At 36.3% G+C, this 16,187-nt stretch overlaps 4 protein-coding genes across 5 annotated transcripts in view; 2 read left to right on the top strand and 2 right to left on the bottom strand.

The window, feature by feature from the left end:
- Positions 1–803: 803 nt before the first annotated feature.
- Positions 804–2,378, bottom strand: her11 (hairy-related 11). The gene is made up of 4 exons (XM_042737696.1): positions 2,218–2,378; positions 1,955–2,050; positions 1,770–1,860; positions 804–1,650 (listed from the first exon to the last, which is right to left on the bottom strand). The coding sequence occupies exons 1-4, from the start codon at positions 2,242–2,244 to the stop codon at positions 1,049–1,051; spliced, it is 816 nt and encodes a 271-aa protein (XP_042593630.1). The 5' UTR covers positions 2,245–2,378; the 3' UTR covers positions 804–1,048.
- A 1,657-nt stretch (positions 2,379–4,035) lies between these two features.
- Positions 4,036–5,713, top strand: her5 (hairy-related 5). The gene is made up of 3 exons (XM_019102882.2): positions 4,036–4,189; positions 4,386–4,481; positions 4,571–5,713. The coding sequence occupies exons 1-3, from the start codon at positions 4,124–4,126 to the stop codon at positions 5,084–5,086; spliced, it is 678 nt and encodes a 225-aa protein (XP_018958427.1). The 5' UTR covers positions 4,036–4,123; the 3' UTR covers positions 5,087–5,713.
- A 4,468-nt stretch (positions 5,714–10,181) lies between these two features.
- Positions 10,182–11,402, bottom strand: pfdn6 (prefoldin subunit 6). The gene is made up of 4 exons (XM_019116286.2): positions 11,190–11,402; positions 10,754–10,824; positions 10,526–10,650; positions 10,182–10,443 (listed from the first exon to the last, which is right to left on the bottom strand). Exons 1-4 carry the CDS (start codon positions 11,251–11,253, stop codon positions 10,323–10,325), a joined length of 381 nt encoding a protein of 126 aa, XP_018971831.1. The 5' UTR covers positions 11,254–11,402; the 3' UTR covers positions 10,182–10,322.
- A 242-nt stretch (positions 11,403–11,644) lies between these two features.
- The window catches only part of mrpl11 (mitochondrial ribosomal protein L11), a 30,594-nt gene continuing 26,051 nt past the window's right edge, over positions 11,645–16,187 (top strand). For both annotated transcript variants that reach the window (XR_002019823.2, XM_019115508.2), the window contains exon 1: positions 11,645–11,779. The gene's annotated coding sequence lies outside the window, so the exon portion shown is untranslated. The remainder of the gene's footprint in view (positions 11,780–16,187) is intronic.

The raw sequence follows: 16,187 nt of genomic DNA, 5'->3' as shown, positions 1-16,187 counted from the left end.
TAAAAGACACCTTCTAAAAAACGCATATCTAGACCTTGCTTTTTTTTTCTTTTATTTGACTTGTCTGTTTCTTTTTTTTTGGTTGTTTGTGAGTGATAGCTTAAGTATGGTTGTTAATGGGAGGGACAATTTTTTATGAGCAATGTTTGTACTTTCCCATTGAGAATGGGTAACAAATTCTATCTGGATAATTAGATTGGTCATGGGCCCTGTGTCTCTCGCCTGGTTGCCCGTTGACGGCAACATTGCTCAAAAAGTGTAACATCAGCCTAACATTCCCAGCTTCCCCAGGATCGACAAGTTGAGAGTTTTTGCTCTGATGCTGGAAGAGTCTAAAGACATCTTAAACATTTTATTGTAAAGCATGTTCTAAAACATCCCTATTCGTAAGATTTTGTGTACAGTAGGCTATTTAATGAAGGTCAAAGTTTAATGTTACAGTCTTATAATTTAGTACAATCCAGCACAAAAATGTATAGTCCTAAACATTTTTGTTTTTGATTAATGTAGGCTATGTGTACAATCATTAAGGTTTGTTTTTTTTTTTGTTTTTTTGTCTAAGATAAAGGAATATAATTATAGGAACTTCTTCTACTGACAATGTATATTCATTTAAGATCCAAATGGTTTGGCTGCAGGAGCTTCTTCTGAACCATTTGGCTTAAAAACTCTTATAGTGTTGTATGACTGGTGTGAATCTACTTTAGTTATTATAAGTATTTTATAAATATATTTTATGCAATTTATGCATCTCTAAAAACAGTCTAGACAAAGTTTTAGGGACTGATTAAAAAAAACAAGGATTGATTAAAAAAAAGACTTTATTTCATTGCTACAGGTATACCAGTGAAGACAAACATTGGTCAAAACAATAAATAGTCAAGTTAAAAGTATGCGTCACTGAAAACATGTCCAAGGTAATAGTAACTTGAGGCAGACACAAGTGATAACCCTATGCTCATGCCACACCATATGTCCCGTTCTGGGAGGTCATTTCTCCATTGGAGCAGTGCCTAAGTAAAATGGAAAAGCACACCATTGTAAGAGTTCAGCTCCATGGTCTCCATGCGGACTGGGTTGGAAGAGAAAAAGGTTCCGGCCTAAGAGCCAGTACAGGAGACTGCGGTGGGGTAAAATCTCTAGCCAGGATGGGTAGAACAGGCTGAGACACAATGACAGGCCTATGGAGTGAAAGTGGTGTTGAAAGAGGTGACAGTGAATCAGAAGGAGCAGGTAGAGGACACGGCATGAATAGATATGGAGGGGAGTTACTGGGAGAGGAGAATAAACTGGTAAAAGTGGGAGATGATGGCGGGGAACTACATTGTGATGATGAACTGGGGGGAGAAGTCGACTGATGCAAAAGCTTGGAGCCATCCAAAGATGATTCAGGGTGTAACAGAAGATCCTGCTGGTAGTTCTGGCCTGACGGTGATAGAGGGAAGCCCATCTGGGCCACTGGTTCAATTCCTGCTTCGGAAGCACCAGGTAGGTTATTATGGTTGACCCTCAGTTTCAGAAGAACCTCCTTCTGCTCAGATGATTTAAACCTCCCATAGAAGTCTGGTACATAGAAGTCACTGGCGTAGATGGGGCCGGTAGAAACAGACTGCTTCCGAGTGGCCTTAGAATCCATTTGATTAGAAATCACTGCAGAAAGATAGAAAAACATTACATAAATTAGGCAAATTATTACTAATAAGTAGCTACTAGTTTTTAATAGTATATTCAGATGGATGAAGTAAAAAATAAAAGCAGTAAAAACAAACCTTTTGTCTCAGTTTTTCTTGTGGTCTTTTTGATGTACTGAACTGCAAGGTCTAAAATCTCTGCTTTTTCCAGTTTTGGATTTTGTAAACGCTGTGGAAGGAGAGAGGCATTTTAGTGGTTTGTCAAGGAAGTAGTGCAGAAATAATGCGAAGTAATGCATCACAAATCGAGGGCAGGAACTCACCGTGTCTGCAGTGTTCTTGAAAAGCAGATCTCTTAACGCATCTAGGTTATGGTTGATTCGGTCTCTTCTCTTTTTCTCTATCACTGGCTTTAACCTCTTTAAACAAAAGTAAAAAATTAAAACTTAAGTTTTACGTTTCCAATGCTATCATAACATTTAAGATTTAACTACTGCGTGCAATCAAATAAACATAAATTAGGCTAAATATAAAGTATTTGATAAATAGTTTTTGGGAAAGAAAAGGTTGCTTTTAAAGAACTTACTCTTTTGACGCCTTCCGTCTTCGTCATGTTGAGAGTGGATCAGTTCGCTCTTAACGCTTAAATTCGTAGATGTGGGAAACTGCTGGAATCGAGCCAAACGGGAACTTTAAGCCTCTGGAGTGACATCTGATTGGCGGAGAGGTGGCAGTGACGTAGGCACTGTGAACTTTCCACCCAGTATTCTATTGCCCTAACTAAACAATCAATAAAAGGATGTGTTAATTATGACATCTGGACAAGCAAAACAGAAACAAATATATATAATGTTTAAATGATGTTTGAAGCTTTATTTTTAAGCATATTTAGAAACATTTGATGGCGCAATTGGTTCTGGGGAAAAAAGTTTGCCATTCGATTGTATGCTGCAATAGTCCTATGCAAATATCAGCAAACGGTTCTGAATAAACAGCTGAGGACAATGCTCGAGGTGAACTGCTAAAACACACATGGGCACAAATGGCATCTGTCCTGACATTTTGGTGAATAAAAGTAGCATAACAATTGAAAAGTAAGTTGAATCGTAAACTCAAAGTGATGCCAAAGTGACCGTCTTCATTGGTAAAAGCATCGAACTTTTTAAAATATTTTAAATTAAATTACAGATAAAGAACACTGAGCTGAAGCTCTAAAGTTAGCTACATAAATTGCATTATTGTAGTATCAAATTATGAGTGGAAACAAATATCCTACATCATAATGATAACAAATGTAGGCATATAAATTCTGTTTAATGTGGAGGCCATGGAAACATATGAGAAAAATACGATGCATTTCTGGAGTCGCGCGCAAAGTGAGATTAGCTCGTGTCCGTCAGTGAAAAGTACAGTGCTTTATTGTGAAAAGGGGGGTGTGATGTCCAGGCTTTTAGAGCAAATCTGTTAAGTGTGCTGTAAGGTAGTGTTTTGATAGAAGTGTGAACGATTAGGCCAACCATTATTGTCCCACGCTTACACTTGTAAATTGTTGGATTGATCATCCTCGGGAATTAAGCAAAGCAAAACTTTTCGGGTGATATTTGAAACTTTTTGAAACTGATTTTTGGAAGAGAGTATAATGTTGGTTTTAAGCGTTTTAAGCTTCCACGTCCATCTTCTTTGATAAAAAGCCCTTTCCAAATTAAATTAGCTCTACACTATAGCCCTAATTCTTTAGGCAGGAAAATTATTTGTGAACACATGAGAAGACCCCACACACATCAAAAGACCACTTTCAATTGAAGCCACACTTCAGTGACTCAACCAAGTCAAACACGTCCTCCTCTGTTATACAGACGCTTCGTATAGGGGGAAGACTGATCCGATCTGATAGCATACACTAATGAAAAAGCAGTGATAGTAAACCAGTTGAAAGAAGTAAAATACCTTGGGTTACTTCATTTTTATTGTGAGATTGAATTTACAAGATGCCTTATCCTGGATTAAATATTCTCACATAGCATTATTAAATACACAACCTGCAGAAACAGTGTAGCCTACTGTACAGTGTTATAACTGTCAAAATGGCTAAGTGCATTTTATTTTCTATGGATAATCATAACGATTTGAAATCATAGCAGGTGATATGCCTAATCGCCTTTGAGCGGTTCTTTTAGGCCTTAACGCATGTGAATGGTTCAAACCTTCTTTGATAATCTTTGGCAATACCTTAACTGAATAGCCACCGTTTAAACATCCCAGAGGGGGGCTAAATGGATCATTATTGGCTCTTACTTCACAATGGACATGATTTACATGCATTGTCTCTTTCTTCCAGCTTGCTTGTGAATATTAATGAGGGGCTAGCTTAAGGACGCCCGTGATTGGTTCGCCTACTTTTATGTTTCATAATGAGAAGATTGGGCGTGTACTGACCATACCATAAATGACCTGAACTCCAAAAACGATGCTTATAATCTCACTTTAGAGGGATGTCGTTAATCGCCAAAATGAGTGAAGAAGTTGCTGACATACCAGAACAAAAAGACTCGAGACGGGTAAAAATGTATTTTCAGACCTCTGAAATATAATTATAAATCACATAGCCTATAAGTCTTGCATATTGGGCTATTCTGTGTTATTTTGTGGAAATGTGACAAAATGTGATATGAAGATTTGTTTCTTATCACGTTATGGCTTTTAAGAATTATATTTTACCCTAATATTTTATCTACACTATTTTTAATGTTACAGGTCCCAAAACCTCTCATGGAGAAAAGAAGGAGAGATCGCATTAATCAAAGCCTAGAAACTCTGAGGATGCTATTACTTGAGAATACACATGATGAGGTAAGTTAGGTTTCTAAATAAAGACTCTAACTTAATGTAGCCCCTAAAAGATGTATTTATCTGACCACATTTTTTCTTCTTTTTAATAGAAACTCAAGAACCCTAAAGTCGAAAAGGCTGAAATCCTGGAAAGTGTTGTGCACTTCTTAAGAGCTGACCAAGGACTGGAGACTGACCCTTTTAAAATCGCCAGAGGAAAAAGAGCACGCACAGAGGAGTCTGATGAGGACCTTAGTTCACCTCGCAAATGTCAGAGCTACCGTGATGGAATGAGGACATGTCTGATACGAGTCAGCAATTTTATTGCAAGCAAGAGCCATGAGTTTGGAGAGGGAGTGGAGAAAGCATGTGGAAACCTTCACAAATCACACTCAATACAAGCCCAGCTACTGTCCACACCACCCCACAGAGGAACTCAGGTGCATCTCAATGAGGACTCATCACTGCCAGCACAGCAGCATCTCAGTCGTGTCCAACTGAGCAATTCTTGCACACCATCTGGCTGTGCGAAGCTTGCACAAAGAACTGTTCTGTCTGCTCCCACCATGACTTCAAGTCCTAGGCAACCTGTAATGCTCTGTGACGCTGTCTGGAGACCTTGGTAGAAGATCACGTCCAAAGTCCCTGCAAAGCTCTCTAAAGACTGAAAAGGCCAGGTCTACAGGGATTAATGATTCAGCAGTGCTGGAGCAGCACTGGGTCAATAGACTGTGAATTGTGTAAATATGTGGATTTTGTACAGTAGATGCCAGAAATTTATTTTTGTTATAAAAAGGCATTGGGAAATCTGTGCCTGTATAGTGTGTTTGGTGATCTTACAGCCGAACAAACAAGATGTGCATGCGTTGAGATGAATATATTTCTTAGTTAGAACTTTGATGCTTTTATATCAACAGAATATTCTTTCAAGATTTTTACAAAATCCATTTTTGATGGAGAAACATGTACTTAACAGGGTGAACATTTCAATAGTTTTGTTCTTTTTTCTTTCTTTTTTTTTTATAACTTGAGTGCCAAGAAACTTTTCAGAGCACAAGTTCATGTCATTTTTATTTTTTCTTTGTGGTAATTGCCATATATTTGTGTTCTTCTAAAACAATGAAAAATGTTAATTTCATTCAAGAGATTCTGTTTTTGTTGAAACGAAATAACAAGGCTTTTTATTTGTTGTTATTTTTCATGTCAGTAAAACGTGAAATATTGTTCATAAAGTATTTTCTTACAGGCTACTTTGAACAAAGAATTAAATCTCTCTAAGGATTTATTCTTTTATCTTTTGCTTAATATTTGCATGTCCTTTAATTCATTTCCTGAGAGATATTCAGCACTGAACGACACTGTTCTTCAGACACGGTGTGAATGTTCAGCGTTCCAACGTGATAACGGTAGATAACTCGATAACAGGCCTGGCATTTGCAGATTTTCATTGGGCAATTATTTGGTCATCTCGGTAATGTTGCACTTAATCTATGGAAGATATAATGCATTGAGGTGCAGATCGCTTAGGTGTGGTCTAAACGGGCCTTTGTCAGAGCAAATGTTGTTTTATTTATCAGGACATGATGTTGGAATTTGATAGTAGGGCCTACTTTGCCTATTTATACATAGGCCTCAATATAGGCCTATGTATACTGTTTATAAAAATGTCTCAGATATTTAAGTAATTGAAGTTTTACTTGCAACAGATCAAATGAAATATTTTAATTATTATTTAATTTTAAACAGCTACCCCACCCCTCTCCTGCATCTGATTTTAAAGCTTGAATTGGTTACAAAAAGCACTGTTCTTGTCTGTATGACAGCTATCTCAAGCCCACAACAAGTGAGAGTCCTGCATGAAATGCAATTAAATATATATATATATATATATATATATATATATATATATATATATATATATATATATATATAGTGATTTAAATCATTAGGTTGTTTTTCAATATATTTTAGATTAGACTTTAACATAGTAAAAGTTAGGCCAAGTATAACGACTTTGCTATCTACATGCCAAACCCTATACAATCTAAAGCACTTAAAGACTAAAAGTTGTTATAAGAAACATATGACCTGGAAAGTAGATTTAGGCTACCACTAGATATAATGGCTTAGTTGTACTTAACGCTCATACTCACCCCTAAATCAACCTTCATGTGCAGCTTTGTTTCGCTTTGTCGCTTTGGGTAAGCTCTTAGATAAACGAGTTTGAGCTGAAATGAGATTAGACCTTTGAAAGATGCCATGCACCGGCTGATGCCTGAACCGGTTGTTACAGACAGATAAGTCTCCCAAATGCCATTCAACACAAAGGGTGTAAATAGATTATCCAGACCGGATGTGTGCTTTTGAGAGAGCAAAGAGCAATGCACGCAGCCAAGTATATCAAACGTACAATTATAAAATGTAGATGTAATGTAAAGTAGTCCTATTCATTATTATTTGACTATTGAATGTTGTGCTACCATTAGTTCTTAATTAGGTTTAGCAAACGATTTTTTAATTCCATACAAATTCATTTAGACCTCAGAAGTTAGCAGGCCTTATTTAAAAAAAAGTTTGAAAAGTTGTTTAACTGTATTTAAGTATTTCTTACACACTATTTATTTCTCTTTGTCACAATAATTTCATCACGTATAAAGTTTTTTTTTTTATATAAATTTTAGCCTACAAATAGCCTATTTTAATTGAATTTCAAAACTTACTTTCAGTTTATATATTTATATATCCTTTTATTATATATCTTTGTGGCATCTCTTATATATATTTATATAAGCGGTTTGGAGAATAAATGAATGGATATCTTAACGTTTGAAAATGAATAGTAGCCTCTGGCGCTTTTATAAGCGCTAACTTCACGAACGAACTGAACAGAGCTGGTTTATCATCACAGCATGAATGAAGCGCGTTATTTTATTTGTGCACGAGCGGCGCGCGATTACTCTGCGCGCGTTCACCAGCGCACGAGAGAAGTGTGATGAGATTTGCGCGAGCCATTCCTATCGCGAAGCTGATGGTCAAATATGTGATCTATTTGAATTATTTAGATAAACAGCCACTTTAAAATGGTATGGAGAAAGTCTAACACAATATCTAAAGAAGGAAAATAAACAAAAAAAACAGTACTGAACACTGACATATTAAAATCTTTTTTTTTGACCACCTTTACTAAAATTTTTCACGTTTTATCGTAGGCTTATTTATTGTGTAAAATTTAGTCTAACTTGTAGAATTTATAAAAAATAATCTGTTGTGGGAATAGATTTCCCATATATATATATATATATATATATATATATATATATATATATATATATATATATATATATATATATATATATATTACAACTGGCATGTTGTAGCCTAGCTATTGGTTCTGAATGTGCAGGTTGGGCAGGTGTTTCTTCATAACAAATGCTATATTAATTTTAAAAAGTCATTATTGGCCTGTTAATGATTAATAAGCTAGTCTTATTACAACAAATGATTTATTGTTGGGATGTTTGTTATATGGATTTATTATATTCCAAAAGATGGCATAGATTAAATCATTAAGATCCTGATGAACTGTAAAGGAGTGAGAAATAAACTATATATATATATATATATAAGAAAATGTTAAGTTATTTTGACTTCCCATGGCATGTCAAACTATAGCCAATAAGTGCCTAAATAATACAAAATGCATTACACACGTAATCACACACACACACACACACACACACACCTATATATATATATATATATATATATATATATATATATATATATATATATATATATACATATCCTATGTAAACAAGTAGGCCTACTTGTTAACTTCGATGTTACTTTATTGGACCAACTTTGCACAGACGATAGCACAAAAGACCATTTCACAAAAAAAATTAAAATATAAACAAACAAACAAACAAACAAACAACAACAAAAAAAAAAAACCTTATGAGTGAGCATGAGCCGGGACTCTACTAGAACAGTCCACAATTCAACCTTTTCGAGCAAACAAGTTATGTGTGGTTTATTTTTTGCGCCTTGTAATGAGACACGTCTCGCTGTGGACCTGTTGTCAGATGTTGCCAAATTACGCACGAACGTTAGGTGCTGACTTTCTCTCAGATTGTCACCTAACTCATGGGAACAACGTTTATAGCAAAGCCATCGTCCCACTTTACTAGTACAACATGTGGTCCTTCTGGCCATTTGGCAAGAACTGTAAAATTAAACCGACGCGTGCCCTGACCTGGTTATGAAAACAAACGCACAGTGCAGAAGACACGCGTGTTTAAGTAACGATCGAGACGCGCACGCGTTTTGCGGTAATAAACGTGAAATCACGGTCACACTCTACTTCAAACAACAGTTCAAGTGAAAAGCAGTGTCTATTTGTTTTCAACAATCATTACTTTAAATATTGTTATTATATGTACATGTCGGAGGCTTGTGGCATCTCAAAGCCTGGAATTATAAAGCTTAATTCCCACTTTACCGTGCATAATTCACCCTACTCAGTCCAAAAGATCTACCTACTTCAAAAAGGCGAATAATACCTCAAAGTCTGTCTGTTTAATTAGCTTTGCATATTATTGCTTCGATAAATAGCTAATCCCTTTAGAAGCTTTACGCCACAGTTTACGATTTGGACTTAACGCGGGTGTGTTGGCAACCTGCTTTTAAAGCGTGTACAGCTCCCTTACAAGTAGCGCCCTTCTTCTAATGCCTTTTATTCATGTGCGTTAATCCCCGGCGGGTGGGAAATGAAGGGGGACAGGTCCCCCTCCGCGGGATATTAATTGGAGCTAAGCATCCACAATGCGGACGTCTGTGCTTCAGCGCTTCTCCATTGCGCGTCTGATGTCCTGTTGCGCAGAGGCGGATACACACCCTGTTGACCGAGCGCTTCATTGACATTACCCTGAACAACATCTGGCCGCAAGCACCACTCGCCTGCCCCTTTAATTAGAAAAACGAGTCGCCTCACTGGTCAGCTCTCAAGGCCTTGGTACACAGTGATGCATAGCAGTGTGAAATTGTTAAAATTTTTACTCAATTTAGTTTACTGTATGATACATCCAAGAAACGTTATGTTTATTTACATCTAGCCTACAATTTGTCCTTATAGCATCAATATATTTAATGACATTTCTTTAAAAAAAGCAGCAAAATCATCATAAACAAACCAAAATTGTAGACAGTGAATGCTTGAAATTTTACCTTTATGAGTTATTTTACTTGCACAGTTCTTGTAATTGATCTATATTTTTTAAACAGTATATATAATTGTAATTTATATTCAATGTTTCTGTTTTTTAATTATTCTGTGCCATACAGAGATTACCCAATAAATAAAATATACAAAACAGAAACACGTACATTTTCACAGAATGTCATGAGGCATTTTCAGTTATCACTGTAAAAATTGATTTTTTTAAAAATATATATTCTCATATTTAAATATTTGAATGAAAAATTAAATAGTTAATGCTATCGGTGAGTTTTACAACACAGTGGGTAATACATCCATCAGTCACTTTTTTCTTAAGAAAAATGCTATCACAGATTTTTTTTCTTTTGCTATTAGAGCAAATAGGAACACAAATGATATTTTTGTAGTTTTTGTTCACCTCGGATATGTGAAAAGGGTCCACTAATGTCAAAATGAACACTTTTAACATATTAACTGAAAGAACAAAAAGAGGATGCTGAACATAAATAAACAAAATTTATTGATAGCCTAATAGGATCAAACAAAAAATCCACAGAATTCTGTTAATATACATGTGAGCAAGCATGTGTTATTAGCAGGCATATTCAGTCTCTGAGTTTTGCTGGATTAGAATCATAATCCATTTAGACTTTCCCAACAGCCTGACCCTGAGCGCGCTGGTACTCCTGCTGCAGGCTGGAGAGAACTTCCCGATGCTGCTCAGACTTTCTCTCCATCTCCTTCAGTAGAGTTTCATAGCGCTGACTGAGATGAAGAAGAGATCAGTTAGGGGTTTGCCTATGTGAACTACACACTCGATTGCAACAGAATCAAATGCAATACATACATTTCACCATTGATGTACTCCAACCTCTTGCTCACTGTTGCTTTGGCTTCATCTAGATCTTGTTTGACTAAAACTGGCCCAATTAGTTTGTAAACTGTATTTTGGCTATCCAACAATGCAAGCTCCTACAGAGGGGCGACGTAGTAAAACATGATCAACATAAATAAATGAAAGCGTATACATTTTTGCATGACAAACGTGGAAGATACACTGCAATTACGTTCTTACCTCCTTAACAATATTATTTTCAGTCAATTGTGCCTCCAGTTTCTGTCTTGCTGACATACTTTTACTGACATCTGCAAGAAAAAACAGTTTCTACGTTCAGAATTTACAGAAAATTATTTTATTATGCAAATGCAAATACAACAGCAAACCAAACCTATTTAAAATGTAATTCATGAGTATCTAACACATTTCAATGGGAGCAAGATAAAAACACTTTTTAGTGACTTTATTAACAAAGCGGATCACTATGACAGCTCTGGACAGATGTTGACTAACAAGCTAAATCTGTCCATCTTGAGAGCCTGATTTGTGACAACAGGCACTTATTTGTGCATTGCAGTAAAATATATAAAATATTACCAAAATTGATGGCAATATGCACATGCAGAGAGTGTTGGAAGGACTGCTAACATGGATCGCTGTCTAGCTAGCGTACCTTTTTGCAGTTGTTGATATTTCTCCAACTCAGACTGTAATTTCTTCTGAATCGCTTCAGCCATCACAACAGCTATTCTAATTACTGATCCCTTTATATGTTTCTAACTACCAACAAACAGAGATATCTTATAACAAAAGCAGCAAGCCAGCACACGGATCATGCACACAGTGTGGGGGCGGGCGCACGGGAAATGACGCAATGCTCACGTGGGGGTTTTGACAGTCGATCAAAAGAGTCACTTCGCCATCTAGTGTTGAAAATGAAGCCCAATAATACAAACCTTCAATGGTTTTCAGTGACGCCGCTTAAAATAAATACAATGAAAAATGAAAAAAAAAAAAAAGTTTTATATTAATGTATTTAAATGTTATGTAGCGTTTAATATAAATAATTGTCATTATAAATAATCTATCCCTCCTGTATGTATAGGCGTAATCCTCCTCCTGTCCATATGGGGACAGTCTATCTGGTTTCTCCAAACTGGTCTGAAGTGACAGTAAAGGCAATATGGCAGCGCGCATGGTTCAAAAACTAACGTGAAGGTCTTTTTTCGGGTGTACGTGGACGCATATTTATCCCACTAGCAGGTAATGTAAATTACATCTTTGCTTATATCATAATCAAATGTATCTCTGTTTTGAAAAAGTACCTGAAGCGCTTATTAACCATCTTAAGATAAAATACTGTCATGTGCTATAAGCATGTAATGATGTATTATAATTTTAAAGCAGTGTCATTATTGTCATTACCATTATCTCTACATTTTCTTCAAAAAGTGTTTATTTCATTCTTTAGCAAACGATGGGAAACTATAAAGTACAGCAATACTTAAATTGTACAGTTTTATAATGACAGTCAGTCATTTAAATTGAGGTTCTTTGTTTTCCACTATTTACTAATGTGCTTATTATGCATGCATATACTAAATATGTTAGTTGAATGTGTATTATGCGATGTTAAATGCTCCCTTTTCTAAAGTTTTTAACATAGAGCATCCTTCAAAGGGCAAACTGGAATTTAAACAGCTCTGGTCATGTGACTGTGTACACTGGCCATGTAAAAACTTTCAGATGAAACAATTTTCATTTATAGTCGAAAAGTCTGTTTAAAAAGCGCTCCTTTTGGAGCATCCAGACTCAAAAGTAAATTTTGGGCACAAATGTTGTTAGTTGGATTAATCGTTTTCAAATGAATTGGATATATGTAGCTGTGTTACATGTTAATTCAGTACCATTATATTGCTGATTATTATTATTATTATGCTTTTTATTATTGTTGTTGTTGTTATCCAGGCACAGCTGCAGGTTGGGTGTGTTCTTGATATGTTCGAGTTTGTTAGTGTGTGGTAGTATTGTAATGTTACTCAGAAATACATAAATCTAAAAAAGGCAGGTTCTTATGAAGATATCATCTGGGGTTAATCGGACAGATTGTTTTGTGCAGGAGTGAAAGTATAATGGATATTTGGGTCTGGATATTTGTCTGTAAAATATGTTGCCTGAAGTTTATCTAGGCCCCTGATGATTTCAAGTCTGATCTCAGCAGTCTGTGTGGCTGGTTGTTTTAAAAGACTGCTTTTTGACATAATAGCACACCTGCAAGCCTGTTTTGTGAGAGAGCCAGAGAAACTGCTCAGGGCCGTTGCTCATTTCACATGCACAGAGAGCTATTTCATGAAGGTGCGGCAGAAAACAGATTGCTTTATTCTGAGAGAGGATGGAAGGGAATTTGGTAACTATTTTATGCAAACAAACACTACAAAGTTGACCTTGGGGGAAAAATACATAATGATACATTTTCAGAGTGAAGTAAAAAGTAAGATACTAAGCAGATACCTGACCTAAAATACACTCTGTAATTAAACCATAGTATTCACACATTTTTATATTTGTTGGCTGAAACTAGTGCTCATAAGTGTTTAAATGATGTTATATGTGACACAGTAGTGATACTTCAATGTCATTTGAGTATTCCCACCTTTTTCTAGTTTGCTGTTGTAAATTCGGAGGCAGTTTAGCGCTTTGCTGAGGTTATCACAAATTGCACTCTGCGGTCTTGTCAAAATCAATATGCACCTGGAGGGCATCAGAGGAATTGAGCTGAATTCTGAAACAGCAGCCTGCTTGCTGAATTGCGACTTATGTTGCACCATGGTTTGTTATTTGATGAGGACAGAATCTCAGTTTTGTGTCTATGTTGCTTAATTGAGTTGCGTTTAGTGAACAAATGTTTTCATTTACTGTTATACACAACATTGAAAGCAGAAAGGCCCATATTCCCATATCTTCCCATTTTGTGTAAAATGCAAGCTGGTAGAAGGAATTAAATCATTTTACCAGTCATTTCTGCTATGCATAAATGTTTTATGTACTTTCCTCCTCATTTATTTTCCAGCTTTTGTCTACTTTGCGAAAACCACAATTGCTTGTTCAGCAGTATTTTAAATAGGCTATTCTTGCCTCAACAAACATGTTTTCCCATGTCTGCAAGTTCAATTTGTCTCAAACCAAAAACAGATATATCAAGAGAACGAGAATCCAAATGAACTGGCTGGCTTTCAAAAGTCGGGGTGTAAATCTATATATGTAAATGTGAAGCTGCAGGGAATGGTTTTGAGGTTCTTAAATCAGTTCATAAAGAGAGTCCTGTCTCTCTTTGTCATCTTAAATCAGGAATGATGTAGCAGTGCTAATGCCATTGACTCTCTTGAGTGTTTCATTTTCCTCAAACCTAATTCTATCCCTTTGAACTGAAGTTTGACAGAACAGAACAGCATTAGGTCTCTGAGGTTTTTCTTGTATTACTGCTTTCTCTGAATTTGCATTAAGATATTAATTCACTTTACTGAGTCTAGGGATTTTTAACATCCAAGTATTTATTTATTTATTTATTTTTGGCCAGTGGACAAAATGCTCAACAAAAATAAATAAATAAACCTGAGCCACATTCATTTATTGCTAATGGTATATTGCCCTATTTTTCCAGTGCAATTTAAAATCCCAGAGCTTGGCATTTCCTTTTTATCATTGTTACGGCCAAGATACTTCAGTTTGAAACATTGCAACAATTCATTTTCAGGAACCAATTGTTTGTACACCTACCTCATTATTCTCTGTTCAAACAATGTCGAAAAAAAAAAATCAAATAGCACATTGGCTAATGATTCATTTGTAGCAAACAAACAGATACAGATGTACCCTGCAGTGATGGTTTCAGTGTTTCCAGCACATTAAATGAGCCTAAAATCTGATACTGTAGACAAATCAAAGCATTATTTTCACAGGGTAAAATGTTGGGTCATGCAGTAGCTATATTTGCAAGTCCCCAATATTAAGCAGCACAACTGTTTGCAACATTGAGAAGATTAAGAAATGTTTCTTGAGCAGCAAATCAGAATATTAGAATGACTTCTGAAGGATCACTTAACCATAAATAATGGCTGATGAAAATTTAGCTTTGCTATCACAGGAATTTTAAAATATGTTTAAAACAGTTCATTTTGATCAAATAAATGCAACCTTGGTGAGCATAAGAGGATTCTTTCATTAAAATTTAAATCATATCAACCATAAGCTACAAATGTAGTGTATTCATGTTGTTTCTTATTTCCTAATCATAATACTTCAAACAAAACACTTTTTTTTTTCCTGAGAATATCAAATATTTTTCTCAAGCAATTGAATCTAATTTGAAAAGATTCAAAGTAGCAAACCCAGCAAGCACAGTGAAGTATGACAGAACATGCCTGCAGTCCATAGTCACTCATCCTCAGACTTTTTTCTTTCATCATGTATTTTATATCCCCATCACGTCAACAGAGTTGCTTTAAATGGAAAAGAAACTTCATGCATGTTTCTTCAAAACAGTCAGAAACACTGTTATTGTCGGCACCAAGTAAACCATCCCTCAAAAAAATCGTCAATTGGTGCCAAACACAATGTTCCGAATAAATTGCTTCAATTCAGCTCACAGGATCGTTGATTGTCCTCTTCTGCTTCTGAATATGTTAAAACGGTTGGACCTCTTGCCAAGAAGTGGAGGTTTACCAGCAGCCCAACCTTCCCTGACTGCCTCTTAAATTGATTTGAGCTTCAACATGCTTTTTAAAACAGCAAAAATATGTTTGGAGAACAGCATGAAATAGAACGGCGAAATGAAGGCCAGTATGTGATTGGCATTTTAAAGAAAACCCTGAGAGTAATTTTTAACGCCTATATCTGCTGCTTCTGCTCTCCACTGATAGCCTGTGTATTCTGAGATCCAAGACGTTTCGGTGCTTGCGAAAAGCTCTCTTTGCTTGTCTCCTTGCGCGCACAGATGCAAGGATTAACTTGGCATTAAAACCAATGGCGCGTTCCAACGTGTGGCTAGCGAGGTGTGTTTATTTCACCTCTGTCCTCATCTCCCTTGCATTTATGAATATATAAATAGTCAGGTTAACCTGGGAACAGAGCGCTGTGAATAATTTGGAGATATTGTTTTCACCTGGGTTGAACCGTCACAAAATGAGTCAAGTTCTCCCATCAGATTTGTAATTAGCCAGGCTGCGATCAGCTGAATGATGGCTTTTATTGCCTTTGGTGTATATCAGATTATGGGGTGTGGTTTTTATGACTCATGCTTCGCTGAGCGCATATGTTTCAGGCCATTTCTACAACTCAACTAATTGATTGAATCATGTAATTGAATTCGGTCTTGAATGGAAAAACCAGGTACTACTCTTTTGCCCTTGCGTGTGATGCTAATTCTGTGTGTGTTTTGGTGCTTGGTGGCTGCTGTCCAATCTGCTCCATCGACCTTTCCTGATCTAGACCCATAGAGAGCTAGCTAACCGTAATGGATCAGCAGAGTGCAGGGAATCGTTGAAGGCAGCCAAGCACAGAAGCTCCTTGAGTGCGTGATGCACCTGTGCTTTTATCCCTTATCTCTGAAGGGCCTTGAGGTTTCATAGCACTTCGACTCGCGACAGTCTTCACTTACAGTGTCTCGAGATAA

The sequence above is a fragment of the Cyprinus carpio genome, chromosome B14 (assembly GCF_018340385.1).
Source record: "Cyprinus carpio isolate SPL01 chromosome B14, ASM1834038v1, whole genome shotgun sequence".
Classification (NCBI taxonomy): domain Eukaryota; kingdom Metazoa; phylum Chordata; class Actinopteri; order Cypriniformes; family Cyprinidae; genus Cyprinus; species Cyprinus carpio.
The sequence above is the reverse complement of the archived record's forward strand: the minus strand, read 5'-3'. Positions and strand labels throughout refer to the sequence as shown.

What these genes read in the sequence shown, in the direction of transcription:
- pfdn6 (XM_019116286.2), bottom strand. Translation starts at nt 11,253, where the DNA reads ATGGCTGAAGCGATTCAGAAGAAATTACAGTCTGAGTTGGAGAAATAT. An exon ending in ATATCAACAACTGCAAAAAG is followed by an intron (nt 10,825 to 11,189) that starts GTACGCTAGCTA and finishes TTTTTCTTGCAG; the next exon opens with ATGTCAGTAAAAGTATGTCA. An exon ending in AAAATAATATTGTTAAGGAG is followed by an intron (nt 10,651 to 10,753) that starts GTAAGAACGTAA and finishes GCCCCTCTGTAG; the next exon opens with GAGCTTGCATTGTTGGATAG.
- her11 (XM_042737696.1), bottom strand. Translation starts at nt 2,244, where the DNA reads ATGACGAAGACGGAAGGCGTCAAAAGA. An exon ending in TCAAGAACACTGCAGACACG is followed by an intron (nt 1,861 to 1,954) that starts GTGAGTTCCTGC and finishes CTCCTTCCACAG; the next exon opens with CGTTTACAAAATCCAAAACT. An exon ending in AAGAAAAACTGAGACAAAAG is followed by an intron (nt 1,651 to 1,769) that starts GTTTGTTTTTAC and finishes ATCTTTCTGCAG; the next exon opens with TGATTTCTAATCAAATGGAT.
- her5 (XM_019102882.2), top strand. Translation starts at nt 4,124, where the DNA reads ATGTCGTTAATCGCCAAAATGAGTGAAGAAGTTGCTGACATACCAGAA. An exon ending in AACAAAAAGACTCGAGACGG is followed by an intron (nt 4,190 to 4,385) that starts GTAAAAATGTAT and finishes TTAATGTTACAG; the next exon opens with GTCCCAAAACCTCTCATGGA. An exon ending in TTGAGAATACACATGATGAG is followed by an intron (nt 4,482 to 4,570) that starts GTAAGTTAGGTT and finishes TCTTTTTAATAG; the next exon opens with AAACTCAAGAACCCTAAAGT.